At 45.4% G+C, this 19,342-nt stretch overlaps 2 protein-coding genes across 4 annotated transcripts; one reads left to right on the top strand and one right to left on the bottom strand.

The window, feature by feature from the left end:
* Nucleotides 1-2,975: 2,975 nt before the first annotated feature.
* On the top strand, nt 2,976-9,815 carry pcid2 (PCI domain containing 2). 2 transcript variants are annotated; one of them, XM_080525182.1, is made up of 15 exons: nt 2,976-3,073; nt 3,377-3,431; nt 3,661-3,750; nt 3,974-4,047; nt 4,293-4,358; nt 4,482-4,523; nt 4,640-4,694; nt 4,793-4,896; nt 4,986-5,061; nt 5,448-5,589; nt 5,821-5,921; nt 6,180-6,253; nt 6,440-6,565; nt 8,654-8,777; nt 9,025-9,815. In XM_080525182.1, exons 2-15 carry the CDS (start codon nt 3,396-3,398, stop codon nt 9,112-9,114), a joined length of 1,200 nt encoding a protein of 399 aa, XP_080381308.1. In that variant the 5' UTR covers nt 2,976-3,073; nt 3,377-3,395; the 3' UTR covers nt 9,115-9,815. The 2 variants fall into 2 exon arrangements, with proteins under 2 accessions (XP_080381308.1, XP_080381309.1); XM_080525183.1 differs by lacking the exons at nt 2,976-3,073; nt 3,377-3,431; nt 3,661-3,750; nt 3,974-4,047; nt 4,293-4,358 and having other exon boundaries at nt 4,484-4,523; nt 4,797-4,896.
* Nucleotides 9,816-10,684: 869 nt separating this feature from the next.
* On the bottom strand, nt 10,685-19,241 carry prozb (protein Z, vitamin K-dependent plasma glycoprotein b). Of its 2 annotated transcripts, XM_080525329.1 has the most exons (9): nt 19,024-19,241; nt 18,430-18,593; nt 17,969-17,993; nt 17,710-17,823; nt 13,584-13,682; nt 12,913-13,047; nt 12,687-12,772; nt 12,444-12,561; nt 10,685-11,885 (listed from the first exon to the last, which is right to left on the bottom strand). In XM_080525329.1, exons 1-9 carry the CDS (start codon nt 19,097-19,099, stop codon nt 11,242-11,244), a joined length of 1,461 nt encoding a protein of 486 aa, XP_080381455.1. In that variant the 5' UTR covers nt 19,100-19,241; the 3' UTR covers nt 10,685-11,241. The 2 variants fall into 2 exon arrangements, with proteins under 2 accessions (XP_080381455.1, XP_080381456.1); XM_080525330.1 differs by lacking the exon at nt 13,584-13,682 and having other exon boundaries at nt 19,024-19,236.
* Nucleotides 19,242-19,342: the final 101 nt, after the last annotated feature.

Genomic DNA, 19,342 nt, shown 5'->3' with positions numbered 1-19,342 from the left:
TTCGTTAGCAACGCGCTAGCTAGCCCTGGCATTACACTCGATAATTTAAGTATTTCTAACCTTTCAGAAGAAGTTTTAACGTGAATTATGTCCTTCCTGGGCTTACAAATCCTCTCATGTCTCTTCACAGTGCCAGACTAGAGTCAAGCTCAACAGGGTCTTCTTTCCCCGCTGATTCCGCCAAGCCCGTTCCCTTGAACCATGCGACTTATAGTCCAGTGCGACTTATATGTGGTTTTTTCCTCTTCATGACCCATTTTTGGCCTGCTGCGACTTATACTCGGGTGCGACTTATAGTCCGGAAAATACGGTACTTCGAACTTTCTGACATGTTTGTTATCGCATAACCAGTCGTTCAGAATGCTAGTCTCAGTATTCTCAGAGAGCGTGGAGATAGTCTCAAACCTCCGATTCCTGGGACACAACATGCGGGATGACCTGGCCTGGAAGGACAACACTAAAGGCACCATCAAGAGGGCACAACAGCGGCTATACACCCTGAGATGCCTCAAGAAACAACACAGCAAGAAGGAGATGCTGGTGGCCTTCTACCACGGCGCAGTGGAGAGTATCCTCACCTTCGGCATCTCCAACTGGTTCCACAGCTGCACGGCAGCGGAGAGAAGCGATCTACAGAGAGTCGTGAGAACAGCACAGAGGATCACCGGCGCCCCCCTCCCCTCTCTGGAGGAGCTGTACAAAACACGCTGTCTCAGGAGGGCCTCCAAGATCTCCAAGGACCCGACCCACCCTGGGCACGAACACTTTGTCAAGCTGCCCTCGAACAGGAGGTACAGGACCCCGGCCGCTAAGACAAACAGACTGAAGGACAGCTTCTACCACAGGGCCGTCAAGGCCCTGAACACAGAAAAGGCCTAAGTTCTGGGCCCAGGACAGTACGGACGGATTGTATGGCAGCTAGTGCTGAGGCACAAACATGTACATTTTCAAGCCTGCAAACTGTGACACTTTAAAATAATGTGAAAAAATACTTTCTTGTGAAATATGACAACCCTAGTTGACTATCTGTGCAGTATAGTACAGTGGATTGTGTACATAGCCTCTATTGATGTAAACCAGCTCCTTACCTTCTTGTGATTTTATGCATCTATGCTTTTTCCAAAATGTGTTTCTTTTTCCTTTCCTAAACACCAGGGGAGCCTCCCCTCCTAAATTTCGTTGTTTGGTACCTGTACTGTAGCAATGACAAATAAAGTCTATCTATCTATCTATTTCCCCTACAGAGACTTGGGGTGGGCGGGCCGCGAATTTGCGAAACCTAGGATGGTAGGGGGAGACAGGGCAGTCTCGCCAGCCAATGAGGGGGCAATGAGGGAGTGCTTCGCCAACCAATCAGGTAGCGGTATTGCCCTGCCTCCCCTTACCATCCTAGGTTTCGCAAATTCGCCGGCGGGCCAGACCTCCACACACAGCTTCGTGCCGCTGGAGAATGGTTTTGGTTTTGTTGTGTGTGCGCGTGCGACGCGAGAGAGTTTTTGCAGGGTGAAAGCTCTGCAGAAGAAAGTAAGCAAGTTGAAACGTTAGCAAATGTAAATTACTGTGTTCTGACAGAGAAAGTTGGTTCAAATTAGTCGTTATTATTGTGACTAGAAAGTGTCTGATTATAGTTTCATGGTGTGAATAATAGTGTCAAAGAACTAGCAAGCTAGCTAGCGTGCTCAGAGGTGATGAGATGAGCTAGTCTGCTGCACACATGCCAGCTAAAGAGCTAACTGGATGCACTTTATTATTTTACTTAAAGTAGATATACAATATTTCTTATTCTGCTAGAATTGGGCTTTATGGTAATACCATAATGGTATATTTACAGTACATGGACAGTGGATTGAAGCATTGGAACAAACCCTCACTCATTGGAAATGTCTGTTTTTTGTAGTTGGACATACGATTTTCTTACAGGTGAGAGAGTAAGTAAAGACAGTATCTGACTGCATTGCCCACAGCAACCCAATATGCAATTAGAATGATGTTATGATTTGATATGAATTCAATGTATACCTCTTATTACATTATAAATACTCTGGTTGTTATGTTTGCCTTTTGGTTGACTGCAAAAGTGGGAGAGAGGAGGATAGAGAGGGAGAGAAGGAGAGAGAGCAGGATGGTGTGAAAGTGGAGAGAACCAGGTGAGAAAGTGGACATGTAGTCAAGACCACATAAGTAAGTAGCCTAACGGCCCTTAGGGGGCAGGAGCCTATCTCCTGTTTCTGTTGCGTGAGGCAGCTTGATGTACAAGTACAGTCCATGCCACCCCCCCCCCCCCCCCCAAGGCAGCAAACACTGGTGTAGATGCATACTGTATGCATAAGTGAGTGTGGTGGTGCTTATGGGGTGTCGCTACGGGACAGGTGTCGCTCTGACTGGGAGGGCAAAATCACAGTATACCCACTAGAAAAAACTAGACTACACCACTGGGTTCAGGCTGTGTCTTTGGGTCAGACTCTGGATCTGGTGCAGACTGTGTAGAGTTGGCAGCTCGGTGCATGTCTTGTGGACCAATGTCTGTGGCTGTGTTTGGGGTTCTGTGTTGGAGGCTTTGGTAATGTGACAAACACTCCCCCTCCGTGATAGTTGGCTGCCTCCCCTACCCAGCTGTGTCCCCGCTCCCTAGCTCTCTGGTAGGGGTCACTTAACTCTGTTCTAAGCATCTCATCAAAGCTCATTTCCAAAATGATCAGCTAAACAATGTTTAGATTAACACAATAATCGGCCTGATTGTAAGACCAATACAAACTTGTTTCAATTTGTATATTCTGAGAGATTTGTGTGTGAACAAAAGTTGTGGTTATTACTCTTTCTGTTAAGTATTACAGCAAGTTCACATTGTTCTTATGTTCACCAATGTTTTGCCATTCAATTTTGGGTTTGCGAAGAAACTTTTATTTTGACATGAGACGATACGAACTACATACTACCGGAAGTTCACCTTTTCTAATCCGGATGTACTTCGAATGTGCAGCAGGAATTACTGACCAAAATCATCACAATAGCAGTCAAAACTTTTTTGTTTTGGATGAATATTTTGTTTGTGGAAATCTAGGCATTATTTATGGTAATAATTATGCGTGTTTATTTTATTAGCTAACGGTTATCAGAGCGGTGTAGCAATATAGACCCAGACTTTGACAGTCCGATTGAATGAAGTCAATGCATGCTTTTTTTGGTGGCAAGCAAGCTAACTAGCTAACATTCAAATAGCAATGAGTGATATGTGTAATTTCTTCTACTAGCTTGTACAAGTCTGTAATCGTCACGATTAGCTAGTTAGGGCCCCTAACCGGAAACAACTCTTGAGACAACATGATAATAGAGGTTTGCTTGAATATCTGTCAAACCACATCTCAACTCTTTACAGGTGAACGTCCTGGACCCCAATGGCTCACATAACTATTAACCAGTATCTTCAACAGGTAGCCACCTTTCTGTTACATCTTGCCAGTTACAGGATGCTTACATGTATTATTATATTTTTTTTGCATAAGCACAATTATTGGATTCATAAGAACTTCTTACCTAGTGCGCCCATACAATTGATTGCTGCCTCCCAATCGTTTTATATTGTAGCTAAACACACAAGTGGCCGAGGGGTATAGAGTGTGTGGACTAGCTACCGTCTTAACACCAAGTTATCTTTTCCAGGTTTACGAGGCCATTGACAACCGAGAAGGGATCTTCTGTGCTGAACTTCTGTCATTCCAACACCCTCATGTTGCTAATCCACGTCTCCAGGTAGGGCTGCAGGGGGTCTGTTCCCTCTGGCAATGATAGCAGTCCTAGCAGAATTGTATGTATCTGTAATTGTTGATGTCTGTAAGTCGTAGATTTTTTTTGTAATCAGTATTTTAAGTCGTAGAATTTTTAAAAAGATGTCATGAATGTGATTTTATTCACCATGTTGATGATGCCACTCTCCTCTCTCTGTGGCTGTGACATCATTGCGGTGTGTTGACAGCTCCCCAATCCCGAGGAGAAGTGTCAGCAGGTGCTGGAGCCACCGTACGATGAGATGGTCGCAGCTCACTTGAGGTACAATACTGGGACCCTGTTCAAAATGAAATACTTTTGAGATACGTCCTTCCTTTCTAACTTGAGATGTTTTCTGAGCTAACATCATAGGTGGGAGATTTGTGAGTCGCTGTCTCACAGCCCTTGGGAACATAATAGGAAAGCATATTGTCACTTCAGTATGGTCATAACACTGTGTTAATGTTGCTCGCATAGTGTACATGTTTAGTAATGTCTTCCTACTGTATGTTTACGTCTGTTTTCAGGTGTACCTATGCAGTGGCAAACCATGACTTCATAGACGCCTACAAGTGTCAGACTCTGGTGGTTCAATATCCTTTTGTGTTCTTTAGACAACTTTGAATATGCAACACACGTACTACAGAGAAGTTAATTTACAAACTGTTCTTTGTGGCATGACATACTTACTCCACTTTTTCTCCTTAACTTGTTACGTCATTCCTGAGGGCCTTTCAATCTCACAAAGAGGAGAATTGGTAAGACCAGAGTGGCATATTCAATACAAAAATACAAGAAAAGTGGATTTTGCATAAAGGTTGATGTGCAATACATTCCTACAATACAAGTAACAACCTGCTAATTACATGTATAGGGCTTTGTCAGTGATGTTCGCTGTAACCCTGGACCTACGGATATTCGCCAACAATGTAAGTCAACGTAAATCACACATGGCTCAGAATGTTTTTTGTAGGATTGTGGTTGAGTTAAGTTGAAGTCGGGTTTTGATTATTGTGGTTGTGGTCAGGCAGAGCAGCAGCTGTTGAAGAAAGGGAAGGGCAAAGTGGGAGACATGTTGGAGAAGGCAGCCGAACAACTGATGGGCTGCTTTAGAGTGTGTGCCAGCGACAAGTGAGTCTGAAGCCACACACACACCCAGGAGAATTATCCTAGAATTGACTGACTAAAACATAATAACTTGGCTTCACTGTGGTTTGCAGTCGGGCCGGCATTGACGACTCCAAGAAGTGGGGAATGTTGTTTCTCATCAATCAGCTCTTCAAAATCTACTTCAAGGTGAGAGTTGTGTTCATCATATTTTGGTCATTTGAATAATGTTAAAATCACGAAAACAATGGGCTGTTTAGTTGAGTTTAACTTTAGTCACATCACCTTGTCTCATTAACCGATATAAACATAAATCACTGACTTCCATGCGCACAAATATACTTTACTTGTCCTACTGAACATGCTTTGTCCTACTACTAACACATTTTTCTGATAACAATCTGCAGCAGATTAAAAGTCACACCTCTGGACCTGTCACATAAAGGGCAGTAGGCCTAATCAATGCAAAAACAAGATCTTCCTTTGAGAGGATCACTGTATTATTTACTAAAGAGTATTGGTTCAGGTTGGCACAATATTGTGAAAGATCCCTTCATGTTTCTTTGTATTCCCAGATCAACAAATTGCACCTGTGTAAGCCTCTGATCCGCGCCATCGACAGCTCCAACCTAAAGGATGACTACAGCATGGCCCAGAGAGTCACCTACAAGTACTACGTAGGCCGCAAGGCCATGTTCGACAGTGACTACAAACCAGGTACCTTTCATGTGTATACTTTGAAAATTGCTTACAAAAAATAGTCATGGTTGTTATTGCACTGGTGGACAGTGGTCATATAGCATAGCTCCTATCCAAACAAACCTACAATAAGTGCCTTAGCATACGAACACTTTAATGGCTGTCTACAACGTCTTATAATTTATATCTTCTATCGTCCATCTGTCTCCCTGTCTCACCTTGTGTGTGTCCGTGTGTCCTTCTCTGCAGCGGAGGAGTGCCTGTCCTTCTCCTTTCAGCACTGCCACCGCTCCAGCCAAAGGAACAAGCGCATGATTCTCATCTACCTGTTGCCTGTCAAGATGCTGCTTGTGAGAAAACACACACACACACACACACACACACAGCCTGTAAAGACACTGCTGGTTGGAGCTAGTGGATTTACCACTGAATGTTCTCAACACTTACATGTGCAGTAGTCACCAAACTCTACTACGCTCTCATTTACTGTACACTCAACTTGACTACTCTCACCTTTAACTACTTGACTCCACTAAAATCAACAGATTGCTTCAACTGGCCTTCTGAGCTAAATGTATTTGACTACTATGTTGTTGTTCCTGTTTCAGGGTCACATGCCCACCTACCAGCTACTCAGGAAGTATGACCTCATGCAGTTCGCTGATGTCACCAAAGCTGTGAGGTGAGTAAGGCATACAGCTCCTCCCCTCCTATTTCCTCTGCCATTCCCACAACTCTCGTCAATTCCTTTCTTTTGCTCCGTTAAGCCCTGCCGCACCTTAACTTAACCATCCCCGTCTTCCCTCATTCTCATTCTCCCTCTCTCTTTCTCCTTCCTCTCTCCCTCTACCCCCTCTCTCTGTAACAGTGAGGGGAACCTCCTGCTCCTGAACGAGGCCTTGGCTAAACACGAGACCTTCTTCATCCGCTGTGGCATCTTCCTCATCCTGGAGAAACTCAAGATCATCACCTACAGGAACCTCTTCAAGAAAGTGTGAGTAGTTATGGACTGTGTGTGCATGCATGCGTGTTTGCATGCATGGGTTATGGTTAGGGATGGGGCGATTATCGTTTTTATCGTTAATCGCGATAAAAACACCTGCGATAACTTAATCGTGGAGAATTGTAATTATTTAAATAATCGTATGTTATGAATAAACTGTAATATAATTGCGATTCCTCACATGAGCCGCGCGCGAATATCCTCACAGAACTTGTCTCGCGCTATTGTTCAGCCTGCATGGGTAACGTTACTGTCAAGTCAGCCTTGTCAGTCAGTCACTAGGTAACGTATGCTAGCCTACTCACCATGGCTGGTGAAAAACTTAAGACGGGATACTGTCATTTGCCTACCTTGTTATTAACAGGCAGTGACAGTCTATGGCTGCAAAAGGCACGGTCGCTCCTAAGTAGGGATGTCCCGATCCCACTTTTTCACTACCGATACCGATACCTGGGCTTCGGGTATCTGCGATACTGATCCGATATTTGTATAATTTTTTTGACCCCTGAATAATAACAAATACCTCCCCAGTATATAGTCCACACCAACAACAGTTAAATTAAAGACTGCCAGCCTTTATTAAAGCAACAAATGCGACGTGTTGTGGATTGGAACTACGGATCATAGGCTTTCAAATGATGTGTCATACATTGAAATCCGAAAAAATATGAAGTTAGAGTCATTTGAATGTTGTTAGACGTCAGGCACATATAGGGTTAACCTCTTTGTAATGAAACCGGAAGCACACAGCGCTACGAACTATGACAGCTGTATCCATTATGCGCATTTTAAGCGCATATAGGACTCGCGTGAAGCATTTCTGCGACACGCGTTTCTGTTCACTGTTTTCATTCCCTCATCGCTTATAATACACATAAGTTTGACTGCGCATGACAGTAGTTCAGCAGTCTCTTAGTCGCACTGGTGCGATTGAATGTATTTCCAAGTCGCACAGAAATATATTCACTCGCAAATGCGACCAAAACAGTCGCACTATCGAGCCCTGGTCATGCACGTGACCACTGGCTACTACTGTTGTCGTCACTTGAGTGACGCGCGGATCGGAGCCTTTTTTTTCTGGTGCGATCCGCGATCCAGCATTCAGGTCCAATATCGCGGCGATATCCGGTATCAGTATCGGATCGGGACATCCCTACCCCTAAGCTTTAGCAAATATATTGTGGTTTACTTAATACTGTTCAGCACTTGGGGTTACATGCAATGCATGACTTGTGCTTTATAGGCTTAATAAAATTATGAAAGCGGCAAGTAGCAAGTGTGCGCATCAAAGGCATTAGGCACGTAACATCCATGCTGTATAAACACATGACAACCGTGCGTTATTTCCCGAACTTTGCCCGAACCCCCCGCGAGGACCCGGGGAACAACGGTACGCTGCCCGCGGCTGATATCAGACTGGCCGCGGGAGTGAGTGTTGAGGGAGAGAGGAGACGGCAACCCTCGCTCGCCATAGACTGTATCCCTACTCGTCTCTCCTGAGCTCGGTTGTAACGTGAACCGTGGAATACGGGATATGTTAGATGCTTTACAGTAATTCCCCAAATGACCAGAAAGGGAAGTTAGATTTGTCGCTGGTCGCTTTTGACTAATTAAGTCGCCATGGGGCTCTGGAAAGTCGCCAGATATAGGGACAAAGTCGACAAGTTGGCAACACTGGGAGTGCGTTCTTTAAACTTCCTTGGGTACGTTAATGAAAGGTGCTGATTGGCCGAAAAGGAGTTAGGTCAATCAACGCTCGATTGCTCTTCCTTAAGGACCCGGATTATGGCCAGAGATATGTGCCACTAGAATCTGAATTTGAATTACTGACTTAAAATGTCATAAAAATACAACAAAATCTAAGTTAAAGTGATATTTTATTTTATTTTATTCTCGCGATAATATCGTGGATCGCGATTATTTTGCCCATGATAATCGTGCCATGAAATTTTCTAATCGTCCCACCCCTAGTTATGGTTAGTACCCTGGCCCGTTTGTGTTAATGTTTATGCATGTGTGGCAACGTGCATGTGTGTTTTTGTGTTAACGTGTGTGTGTGTGTCATCTGGACTGTGTTAGGTACCAGCTCCTGAAGACCCACCAGTTGCCTCTGGATGCCTTCCTGGTGGCCCTGACGATGATGCAGGTGGATGAGGTGGACATTGACGAGGTGCAGTGCATCCTAGCCAACCTGATCTACATGGTGAGACACTCTGCTTACGTTACACACACACACACACACACACACACACACACACACACACACACACACACACACACACACACACACACATAATTTCATTCTTAAAAATAAGAATTTTACTCTCTTACACTTGTGTAATGTGACGTAACAATAAACTTGAATTTGTACACATTTGCTGGATACATGTTTTTTGCCTGTGTTTGCACCTGATATAGAAATAAAACCCTCACCACCTCTTCTCTTTCAGGGACACATAAAAGGCTACATCTCTCACCAGCACCAGAAACTGGTCGTCAGCAAGCAAAACCCCTTCCCCTCACTGTCCTCAGTCTCCTAAACTACATATCCCAGACTCCCATTCACCCAGCAACTATTCCCAGAATCCTGTCTGGCCCAATCCTGTTACTCGCCACAATACAATTTTAATAGGACTTATTCAATCCCCCTCAGGGATTTTAAATGAAAAGGACTGGTGTAAGAAATATGGTGGAAACTCTCCCTAGGTCATGCCTAACCCTATCCAATGCTTATACATTCATGAGGGAGAGTGAATGAGGGCACATTTAAGGGAGAAGGTTACAGAATCAGAATTCAGCAAAGTGCAGAGAAAGCCTCCTCACATTGTTTCCCTTCCTACTTCATCTGCACCGATCTGAAATGGCAGGATAGGTGAAAGCAATATGGCAGAGACATGTTTGCAATTTGTTTTCACCTGTCCAGATCTTTCTGATGTGCAAATGAAGGAAAAGAGGGCCTCTCAGGACTATTGAGAAGAGTTGCATCCCGAAACACCAAGTGGGTTTTCTACTGAGTCCTCAGTCCTAGTCCCGGAGTCCCCATTGTTTGCTGGTTATTTCAGATTTTGGCTGGTTTTCTGGAATCCACACCCATGGGTTCCCAGATCATTAAAGACAAGAATACCAATATGTTGGGAATACTCAACTAGATTCCTTGTTCAAACTTTTTTTCTCCAATATTTTGATTTGCTTTATTTTTTAAGCTCATTTATATGTTGCTGTTTTGTAATGTAAATGTTGAATAAAACCCATTATAGTTTGTTATGATTGTGGGGTTGATTATTCAGTATTGAATTATTACTCTGTGTGTGTGTACCATAATGCAAGCAAGTCAAATGTAACAACTCATCTTACAGTCATTGTAATAACTAATCATGGCAGCTTACGGTAGGCCTATGTCAATAATGATTTGATACTGATAATTTGATCATGATCTTATTTATATTATCTTGCTTTATTGTATTATCATTATATGATATTTGATGCTATGGTACAGTGTGATAGTGATGTGTTTCTACCTTTTGACAGAAAGCTGGTTGTTGTGTTTCTCCCAGACCCTGGTGAAGTTCATGTACTCCCTCAGTAGGGCAATCACCTACCACAATTGGAGACATGGCTTCAACGTGGGCCAGACCATGTTCACCCTGCTGATTGGGTTCAAACAGAATCGGTCCCTGTGCTGATGTAACACACTGAACTGTCACTCACTCTACAGTACATGCACAGATTCTACCACTACAGTTGATACATGACATCCATCTTGAAGCTGTAATGGCCAGCGATCCAAAGTGTTGTTTTACTGCATTTTTAAGCCCTGAACATTGATTCCACTCATGGTGTGAATCATTAGGGCATAACCTTTACTCATGCTACATTGTTTCTCTTCGGTGATACACGGAGCTCCTCATTGTTACTCACAGAGGAGGGAGGAGCAGTACGGGCAGCCTCATTACCAGAAGCCCTCAGAGACTCCTCCATGCTTCATTGGTTATAATGAGCCCTCAAGAGACAGGCTTCTCTATGGGAGCAGCATGTGTGTGTGTGTGTGTGGGGGGGATGAGTGAGAGAGAGAGAGATGCCAAGAGTCATAGAACTAGGACAGCATAGCACTGAATGAATATGCCATTTATTTATAGAATCATTGCAGGGGGAACAACTCAGCATGACAGCATTGGTGCAAATTCAATATAAAAACTCACATTTGTATGAGTTTCTGTCAGTTTCCTAGTTCCGAGCACACATAAACGGCACATAATTATCATGTACATTGAATGATTTAATTTAGTTGTCAAAGAGGTGTGGCAGATGTTAAGTAAATCATTCAATGTACATGATAATGATGTGTCGTTCATGTGTGCTCGGAACTAGGAAACGGACATTTCCAACTTAGAAACTCGTTGTACAAAGATGCTACCTGAGTTTCCCACTCAGTGGAGTATTTGAATAAACTAATAGGAAGCTCTATGCAAATAATTGTAACTTGAAATTCAGAGTATGTTCGTATGAACACTACATTATCCTCAGCCATCGTAGTGGAGCCATTTTGCCCCCAGTTATTTAAGTCAGTCTTTTTATTTCACAAGAACAATTAGACTACAGTCTTTAATGCAGTCTTGTTAGCTTTCAGTCCAGTGTAGCTGAAGTGTAGCTCTCTACATAGGTCAGAGTTAAGGTTCAGGTGGATACTGGTTAAGTTGGGGTGTCATCTCTGACTCGGCTTTATCCAGGTGTTCTTGAATCCAGAGCAGGTAGCGGGACATCTTGGTGAAGACCCGGCCTTGTCCACAGTCATGTAGCATGGGGGAGAGGAGCACCCCAGTGAGGAACACCGTACCACCCTCCACAGTCGCCATGGGGGTCCCTGGCAAGAGGCTGCAAAACTCCCTGGCCTCCTGCCCTGCTCGGACTGCCTCTGCATTCGTATTGAACCCCTCTCCGCCATCCTCTATCTTCTTAAGTGTGGATCTCCGCTCCATTTCATCATTTTGGCTCTCCATACAGAACATCTTGTTGCTGAGAGGGTGGGAGAGGTTGAGCTGGGTTCGACACTGCGCAAGGGGGAGGTAAGAGAGGCGCGGGGGGGTGGAGGGTGTCTTTACCGGCCCTCTGGCCACCCCCTCCTTCCCTGCTCTCATCAGAATATTTTCGCTGAAGTCCTTGGTTGGCAGGCAGACCTGGAAGGCAGACTGGCCAAGGGTGATGGGCCGTCTGAGTTTCAAGAGGGCTAGGTCATTATTCGGATTGCCATTCTTGTAGCCGCTGTGAATATACATCCGCTGTGCAGGGATCCTCACACCGGTAACCGGGTCATCTGAGTAAAACAGAGAGGGTTTGTAGGTATTAGATTTTAGGCTTTCTCTTCTTTTTAGCCAGAGGTTTTGGGGGTGGGGTGGGGTGGGGAAGGTAGGGCTAGCTATAGAGGGTGACCTAATTTCCTCTCTTCCATCCTGGCTGGTTTTCTGACTTTGTGTCTTGAAAATGTCACTAAATTCAAGGTAAGGATGGGAGGAAAAGTCACAAGGAAAGAGCAGAGCTAAAATGAATCTTCATTCACTCCAATGTTGCACAAAGCAACATTTATATGGATTTATTAATTTACCAAACTTACTGCAGTGATGCTGCAGTGAACATATAATTGTGTAAATAAATGTGTCAGAGAACATATATTTTAACCTATACATTTTTTAAAAATTCAGAACCATGCAGTGTTGAGCAAAATGTTCCTAAACGCTTCCACAAGAGCTACATCCATGGGGTTGAAAATGGACCGCAGCCCAGATATGAAATTGGTGTAAACTCTTATAAGCTCTTACAATCTACTAGGTCTGGAACGTGTCCCACATCTGGGTTAGTGTATGTGTGGACTCACCGACTTGTATAGGTATCTTGTCCATTGTGGAAAGGCACCTAGCAGAGGTGAGAAGGGTGCGTGGCCCCAAGATCACCCCATTACATAACTCCTCTCCAGAATCATTCACAAGTGCTACCTGTCAATCACAAATGATGGGTTATCCAATCTGGACTGATTTGGTTTTAGTACTCAGGAACTCAGGAATAGCCATATCGACATGCATTGGGGGAATAGTTGTTTTTTGTAAGTGGAGGGACTTACTTGCCAAGGACAACGACCATGTGGACAGATGTGATTAGTTGCATTGGTTTGGTTCTGTGAGGCAACTCTTCCACAGGGGTTTTTGACTAAGGAAAGGCACACTCTCATAACCACAACAGCAGAGGAGAAATCACGTGTGTGTGTGTGTGCATGTGTGTGTTAGTGTTTTTTTCAGCAATAGAAATATGCAGCAGGCGTGCAGATGTATAACTCAGAAGTGGTTTACCTGCCGGTATGCAGCTTCTGCCATCACTGTGAATCTTATATCCCTCAACACAAGAGCAGAGGTATGTCGACCCGAGCTTGGGGGTGCAGAAATGTTCACAGGATAAAGGCCCTTCGGTTGGGCACTGTGAGATATCTGTAACATACAACACAAACAACACCAATATCACTTACTTACTTACTTACTTACACACAAACACACACACACACACACACACACACACACACACACACACACACACACACACACACACACACACACACATACAGGGCCGGATCTAGGCATAAGCATTCTAGGCACATGCCTATGGCCTCCTTGCCACTAGGGGGCCCAGACAGAGAGGGGTAAAGAACATCAACTGCCTAAATAATGTTAAACATATATTTAAAAATATTTTTAAAATATAAAAATCCGATCTAAAACTTTATTTCAATGTTTATATATATATTTTAAAATTCATTTCTTTTTTTTAAACATACACAACGTTACGTTAGCACCAATGTGAGGGACAAAATATTTCCGGCGGTTCAGTGGAGATCATCACTGTATGTTAGCAGGAGCTACATATAGGCTAACTGTTTAAAATGAAGAGGAAGAAAGAAAATGACAGAGAGGGGCTTTACACAAGTTTCTCTCAGACCCTTCAAAGCCCACAAGCCAGCCTCAATTACCGACGGCAACTGCAAGATTTTCCACTGCTGAGGAGAACGGAGGCTCCGCACCCAAAGAGTCGGCGGCAGAGGCGGGTGATATTACCAAGGATGGTTCCTCTACAACGACACAAAAACATCACCACAAGCAACAAGGATCGACAAATAAAACAGATGAAAACAACAACAATGAAAAAAACCTGGATAAAAGCAACAACAATGCATCAACAACATCAGCATCCACATCACAGGACAAGACTATGGGAGAACATGAGACAAATGTTTTTTTCTTAGGTCTGTAGGAAAAAAAATAATTGAGAAATCCTGTTGAGAGAATGGTTAGTATATTCACCATCTACAGGCTCTATATTCTGTTATTGCTGCGAGTTGTTCAGTAAAAGAGACACTGTATTTACCACCACCGGATTTAATGACTGGAAAAACTGTTCCAGTCACTTACATGAACATGAACATTGTATGGACCATCGCAGTGCTGTGCTCCATCTGTCATCATTCGGAAATGAAAATGCACGAATAGATTAAAATTTAGTACAGCAAGTGGAATCTGAGAGAGCATACTGGCGCAACATTTTAAAATGTATAGTGACGACTTTCTTCCTGAGGACTGCCCTTCCGTGGTGAAGATGAGCTACTGGGATCACCCCACAATGGGAACCTTTTTGGCTGCTTGGAGTTAATTAGTTGCTTTGATCCACTGCTATCAGAACATATAGCCAAATACAGAAACAAGGTCAGGGGAAATACCAATTACCTGTCCTCTACCGTTTGCAATGAGTTCATTCAATTGATGGCTGAAAAGGTCCTGCATGCCATTGTAAAAGAAGTTAAAGATGGCAAGTATTTCTCTATCATTGTGGATTCAACACCCGATGTTACACATGTTCATCAGCTCGCTCTGATAATTCGCTATGTCCAGAAGAAGAACGGGGAGCCTGTCGAGAGGTGTTTAGAGTTCACACCACTGCGTGGTCATACCGCAGAACACATGGAGACAACACTCAAATTTGTGTTAAGAGACATTGCTGAAGGCATCAGCGCAGGACTTGTGTGGGCAAAGCAGTTCCGACCCTCCAAGAAAACCATCGCCTTTGTCAGAGCTGGGGAGCAGCCAACCCCTGCCAGGAAAACATCTGCAGGCATCTTGACCTCTGCAAAAGACTGGCAGCTGTTGGTTGACCTTGAACATAAGCGCGGAATCAAAGCGGCCAAGGCAGAGCACAGAGAGAAGATTGAGGAATGCCTCCTGAGCAACGACTCCAGGCGGATGTGGCAGGGGGTTCAGCAGATGACAAACTTCAGAGCCAACAGGCTCACAGCCGCAGAGGACGACCCCCTGCTGGCGGGAAAGCTGAACACCTTCTACGCCCGGTTCGACGAGCGGCGAACGGAGGTAACCGCAACACAAACACCACTCTCTCCAGCTCTCAGCAGCCTCACCCTCACAGAGCATGAAGTGAGACGCATACTGAAGGCGGTGGACCCCAGGAAAGCCTCGGGGCCGGATGGCGTCCTGGGACGGGTGCTGAGAGACTGCGCCGACCAGCTGGCCGGGGTTTTCACCAACATCTTTAACCAGTCCCTGTCCCAGGCCACCGTCCCACCCTGCCTGAAAACCTCAACTATCATCCCAGTCCCGAAGAAAAGCACGGTGAGCTGCCTAAACGACTACCGCCCGGTGGCACTCACACCAATCATCATGAAGTGCTTCGAGAAACTAGTCCGGGCCCACATACTCACACGCCTCCCGCCCAACCTGGATCCATACCAGTTCGCCTACAGAGCCCACAGGTCCACAGAGGACGCCATCGCGACGACTCTCCACGCCACTCTATCCCACCTGGAGAGGGGAAACAGCTACGCGAGACTGCTCTTCGTGGACTTCAGCTCCGACTTCAACACCATCCTTCCAGACAGGCTAGTGACCAAACTACTAGACCTGGGTCTATCACACTCTATATGTGCGTGGATCAAGGACTTCCTGACCGACCGCCCCCAGAGGGTGCGGGTGGGCCCCCACACCTCCACAGCCCTCAGCCTCAGCACTGGGTCCCCCCAGGGCTGCGTGCTAAGCCCCATCCTCTACAACCTCTACACCCACGACTTCACCCCCGTCCACCCCAGCAACTACATCGTAAAGTTTGCAGACGACACCACCGTGGTGGGATGTATCTCGGGGGGGGACGAGGCGGCGTACAGGGATGAGGTAGAGCAACTGAGCAAGCTGTGCAAGGTTAACAACCTGCTGCTGAACAAGTCGAAGACCCAGGAATTCATCGTAGACTTCAGGAGGAAAAAGTCCGAGATCCAGCCCCTGCTCATCGACGGAGAGAGCGTGGAGAGAGTCTCAACCCTCCGATTCCTGGGACATCACATGCGGGATGACCTGACCTGGAAGGACAACACAAAAGGCACCATCAAGAGGGCACAACAGCGGCTATACACCCTGAGATGCCTCAGGAAGGAACACAACAAGCAGGAGATACTGGTGGCCTTCTACCGCGGCGCAGTGGAGAGCATCCTCACCTACGGCATCTGCAACTGGTTCTCCAGCTGCACAACAGCGGAGAGAAATGCGCTACAGAGAGTAGTGAGAACAGCACAGAAGATCACCGGCGCCCCCCTCCCCTCTCTGGAAGAGCTGTACAACACACACTGTCTCAGGAAGGCCTCAAAGATCTCCAGGGACCCGACCCACCCTGGGCACGTACACTTTACCAGGCTGCCCTCGAAAAGGAGGTTCAGGACCCTGGCCGCTAAGACAAACAGACTGAAGAACTGCTTCTACCACAGGGCCGTCCAGGCCCTGAACACAGCAAAGACCTAAGTTCTGGGCCCTGGACAGTCTGGACGGATTGTATGGCAGCTGCTGGACTGAAAAAATCTGGTGTAGTGCTGAGGCACAAACATGTACATTTCAAGCCTGCAAACTGTGACACTTTAAATAACGTGAAAAAATACTATTGTGCAATATGACAACCCTAGTTGACTATCTGTGCAGAATAGTACAGTGGATTGTGTACATAGCCTTTATTTATGTAAACCAGCTCCTTACCTTCTTGTGATTTTTTTTTTTCTTTTTTCTAAAAGTTTTTTTTTTTTTTCCTTTTCTAACACCAGGGGAGCCACCCCTCCTAAATTTCGTTGTTTGGTACCTGTACTGTAGCAATGACAATAAAGTCCATTCATTCATTCATTCATTCATTCATTCATTCAACATCAGCTGAAGTTCCCCAGCCACATTGTAGTCACCACCCTGCGACCAGAAATTGTTCTCTTGTCTGAGTCCACCAGGCAAGCAGTGCTGCTGGAACTGACAGTCCCGTGGGAAAACCGCTTGGAAGAAGCCTTTGAGAGGAAGCTCTCCAAGTACGCGGGACTGGTCAGTGACTGCCAGCAGGCTGGTTGGAGAGCGAGGTGTTTCCCAGTAGAGGTTGGTTGCAGAGGATTTGCAGCCCGTTCCTTGGCCAGAGCCTTCAGCAGTTTGGGCATCGATGGAGAGAGAAAGAGGAGAGCCATCCGCAGTACCACCAATGCGGCAGAGAGAGCCTCTAGATGGCTGTGGCTCAAAAGAGGAGAGCCATGGAGTCATGGTAGCTAGTTAGCCATCTGGACACAAGCTGGGGTCTGATCAGCCCCGGCTGGGTCACCTGGAGGAGGGTGTATGATGTTGAAAGACCCGAAACGCCCGATGATTCCAGGAACATCACTGAAGATGTGTCCAGAGGCATCAGTAGATGTATGTACACAGGACATTGATTTGATGGACTGTCGTGGGCAAAGCTATGGCAATGCCTGTAATATGGCAGGTAAATATTATGGACTTCAGGCTAGAATAAGAAATGAAAACCCTCATGCTGACTTCACACCATGTTCTGCACATTCTCTTAATTTAGTTGCTGCATGTGCAGCACAATGTTGCCTAGAAGCAGTTTCATAATTTGGCTTCATTCAAAGAATACAGCCTAGTGTAATCTATCCATCCGGCCCTGCACACACACACACACACACACACACACACACACACACACACACACACACACACACACACACACACACACACACACACACACACACACACAGAAACACACAGTTGTCATTTCCCAAAAATGCTTTTGGCCCTGTTTACCCCATTCACAATTGGGCCCATGGTACAGATCAGTGCATTCACAGGTGTAACCCCCAATTCCATCTGTGCAGCTGCCCTCATGGAGACAGGGATTAGGGCTGCACTGGTCCCCATCTGGGTGGGAGAGGAAGGGGAGGGGGAGAGGAAGATGGAGGAGGGAGAGAGGAGCAAGGAGGAGGGAGAGGGAGAGAACGATGAGTAGCTAGTCTTGGGAGAAAACCCAACTTCCCTCTGCATATGATTGAAAAATGTGTCTTACCAATGTAGTCATTCCAGAAAGTGTTCTATTGGGATACAAGAGAGACACAATTAACACTGGTGGAAACAGACAACTACAATTGTCATCAGTTGGGCCCAGAGTTATTCCTGCTGAGAGTGGCCAGTAAAAAAATCAGGCCCACAACGGAAATGGATAGATCAAGGGCTTAAAGACCCTGTGAGGCATGTGTTATTGTACCTCATGGGCAATTCAATCATATTCAACAATGAGATAATATTATGATACTGTGTATGCCAATGATATATGATATAATGTACGCCATATGATACATAGATGACAGTCTTTACATGATATGATACGATATCAGATGATGTGCTACAAACCCACAATATGATACAATACTATACAAGATCAGTAAAGATGGAGATATGCTGAGATATTCTGTGCAACATTTGAGGGTACAGGTGGTAGTTTATTGACAGTATGCATCTGTCACTCACAGTTTTGGCGATGTTCTCGAAGACCTCCCTGGCCTCCTCATAGGTGCAGCGTTCCTCAAAGCACTCTCTTTCCAGGTTGCCTTGCAGAAGCTCATCAAATAAGAATTCATTTGCACGCTTGGACCGTAGGAAAACCATGCTGGCGTGTGCCGGGGGTCTGAACACTGCCATGTCAGAACCAAAAAGAAGAACACAAGAAGTCAAACAGTCAAACTCTGTTATCTTCCTCCTGCTGCTTACCTGCTGCTTAGAAGTGTGCAGGCTTTGGTTCCAGCCCAGCTTTACCCTCACCTGATTAAACTAATCACAGTCTGAATCGAAAACCATGATCTGTGGAGTGTTTCAATCAGATGTCAGCTAGGCTGGAGCAAAAGCCTGTACGCACTGCGGCTCTCCAGGACAGAAGTTTCCCCAGCCCTGCCTTTGTTTGACGTTTCAACAATGTTAAGACAAAATTGTCCCGTCTCCACTTCAACAAATCCCATGAGATTAGACACACAGAACACGGTAAACTATACCAAACACTCTTCTCGCCATGGACTAGAACATACAGTATATGCTATGCTTTAAAAGGCTTGAATTCATAGTTTTTACCTCTCCTGTTGCTCTGGACCAGGAGGAAGCTGCTCAGAAGAGAGAAGGACAGGAACCACCATTGCCACGGCCCCATAACGATCCACTCTACTGCACCCACAAGCCACTCTGGCTGTACCAAGGTCCTGTTGTCGGAGTCCCCCTCTCTCTCTCTCTCTCTCTCTCTCTCTCTCTCTCTCTCTCTCTGTTTTTCTGTATCTATCTCTCTCTCCCTCTCTGTTTTTTGTTACCACCCCCTCATTCACACAGAGACACACACACACACACACACACACACACACACACAAGTGCACACACACACACACACACACACACACAC

Source organism: Nansenia antarctica (genome assembly GCF_963989245.1).
Source record: "Nansenia antarctica genome assembly, chromosome: 3".
Lineage (NCBI taxonomy): Eukaryota > Metazoa > Chordata > Actinopteri > Argentiniformes > Microstomatidae > Nansenia > Nansenia antarctica.
Note: the sequence above shows the minus strand (reverse complement) of the source record. Positions and strands in the feature narration are given on the sequence as shown.

Coding starts and splice junctions, on each gene's coding strand:
- prozb (XM_080525329.1), bottom strand. CDS start 19,099: ATGGGGCCGTGGCAATGGTGGTTCCTGTCCTTCTCTCTTCTGAGCAGC. Junction 13,683..17,709: donor TGGGCCCAATTGTGAATGGG/GTAAACAGGGCC, acceptor GTGTCGTTGTAG/AGGAACCATCCTTGGTAATA. Junction 12,562..12,686: donor ATGGTCGTTGTCCTTGGCAA/GTAAGTCCCTCC, acceptor TGTGATTGACAG/GTAGCACTTGTGAATGATTC.
- pcid2 (XM_080525182.1), top strand. CDS start 3,396: ATGGCTCACATAACTATTAACCAGTATCTTCAACAG. Junction 3,432..3,660: donor TTAACCAGTATCTTCAACAG/GTAGCCACCTTT, acceptor TATCTTTTCCAG/GTTTACGAGGCCATTGACAA. Junction 8,778..9,024: donor TAGCCAACCTGATCTACATG/GTGAGACACTCT, acceptor CTTCTCTTTCAG/GGACACATAAAAGGCTACAT.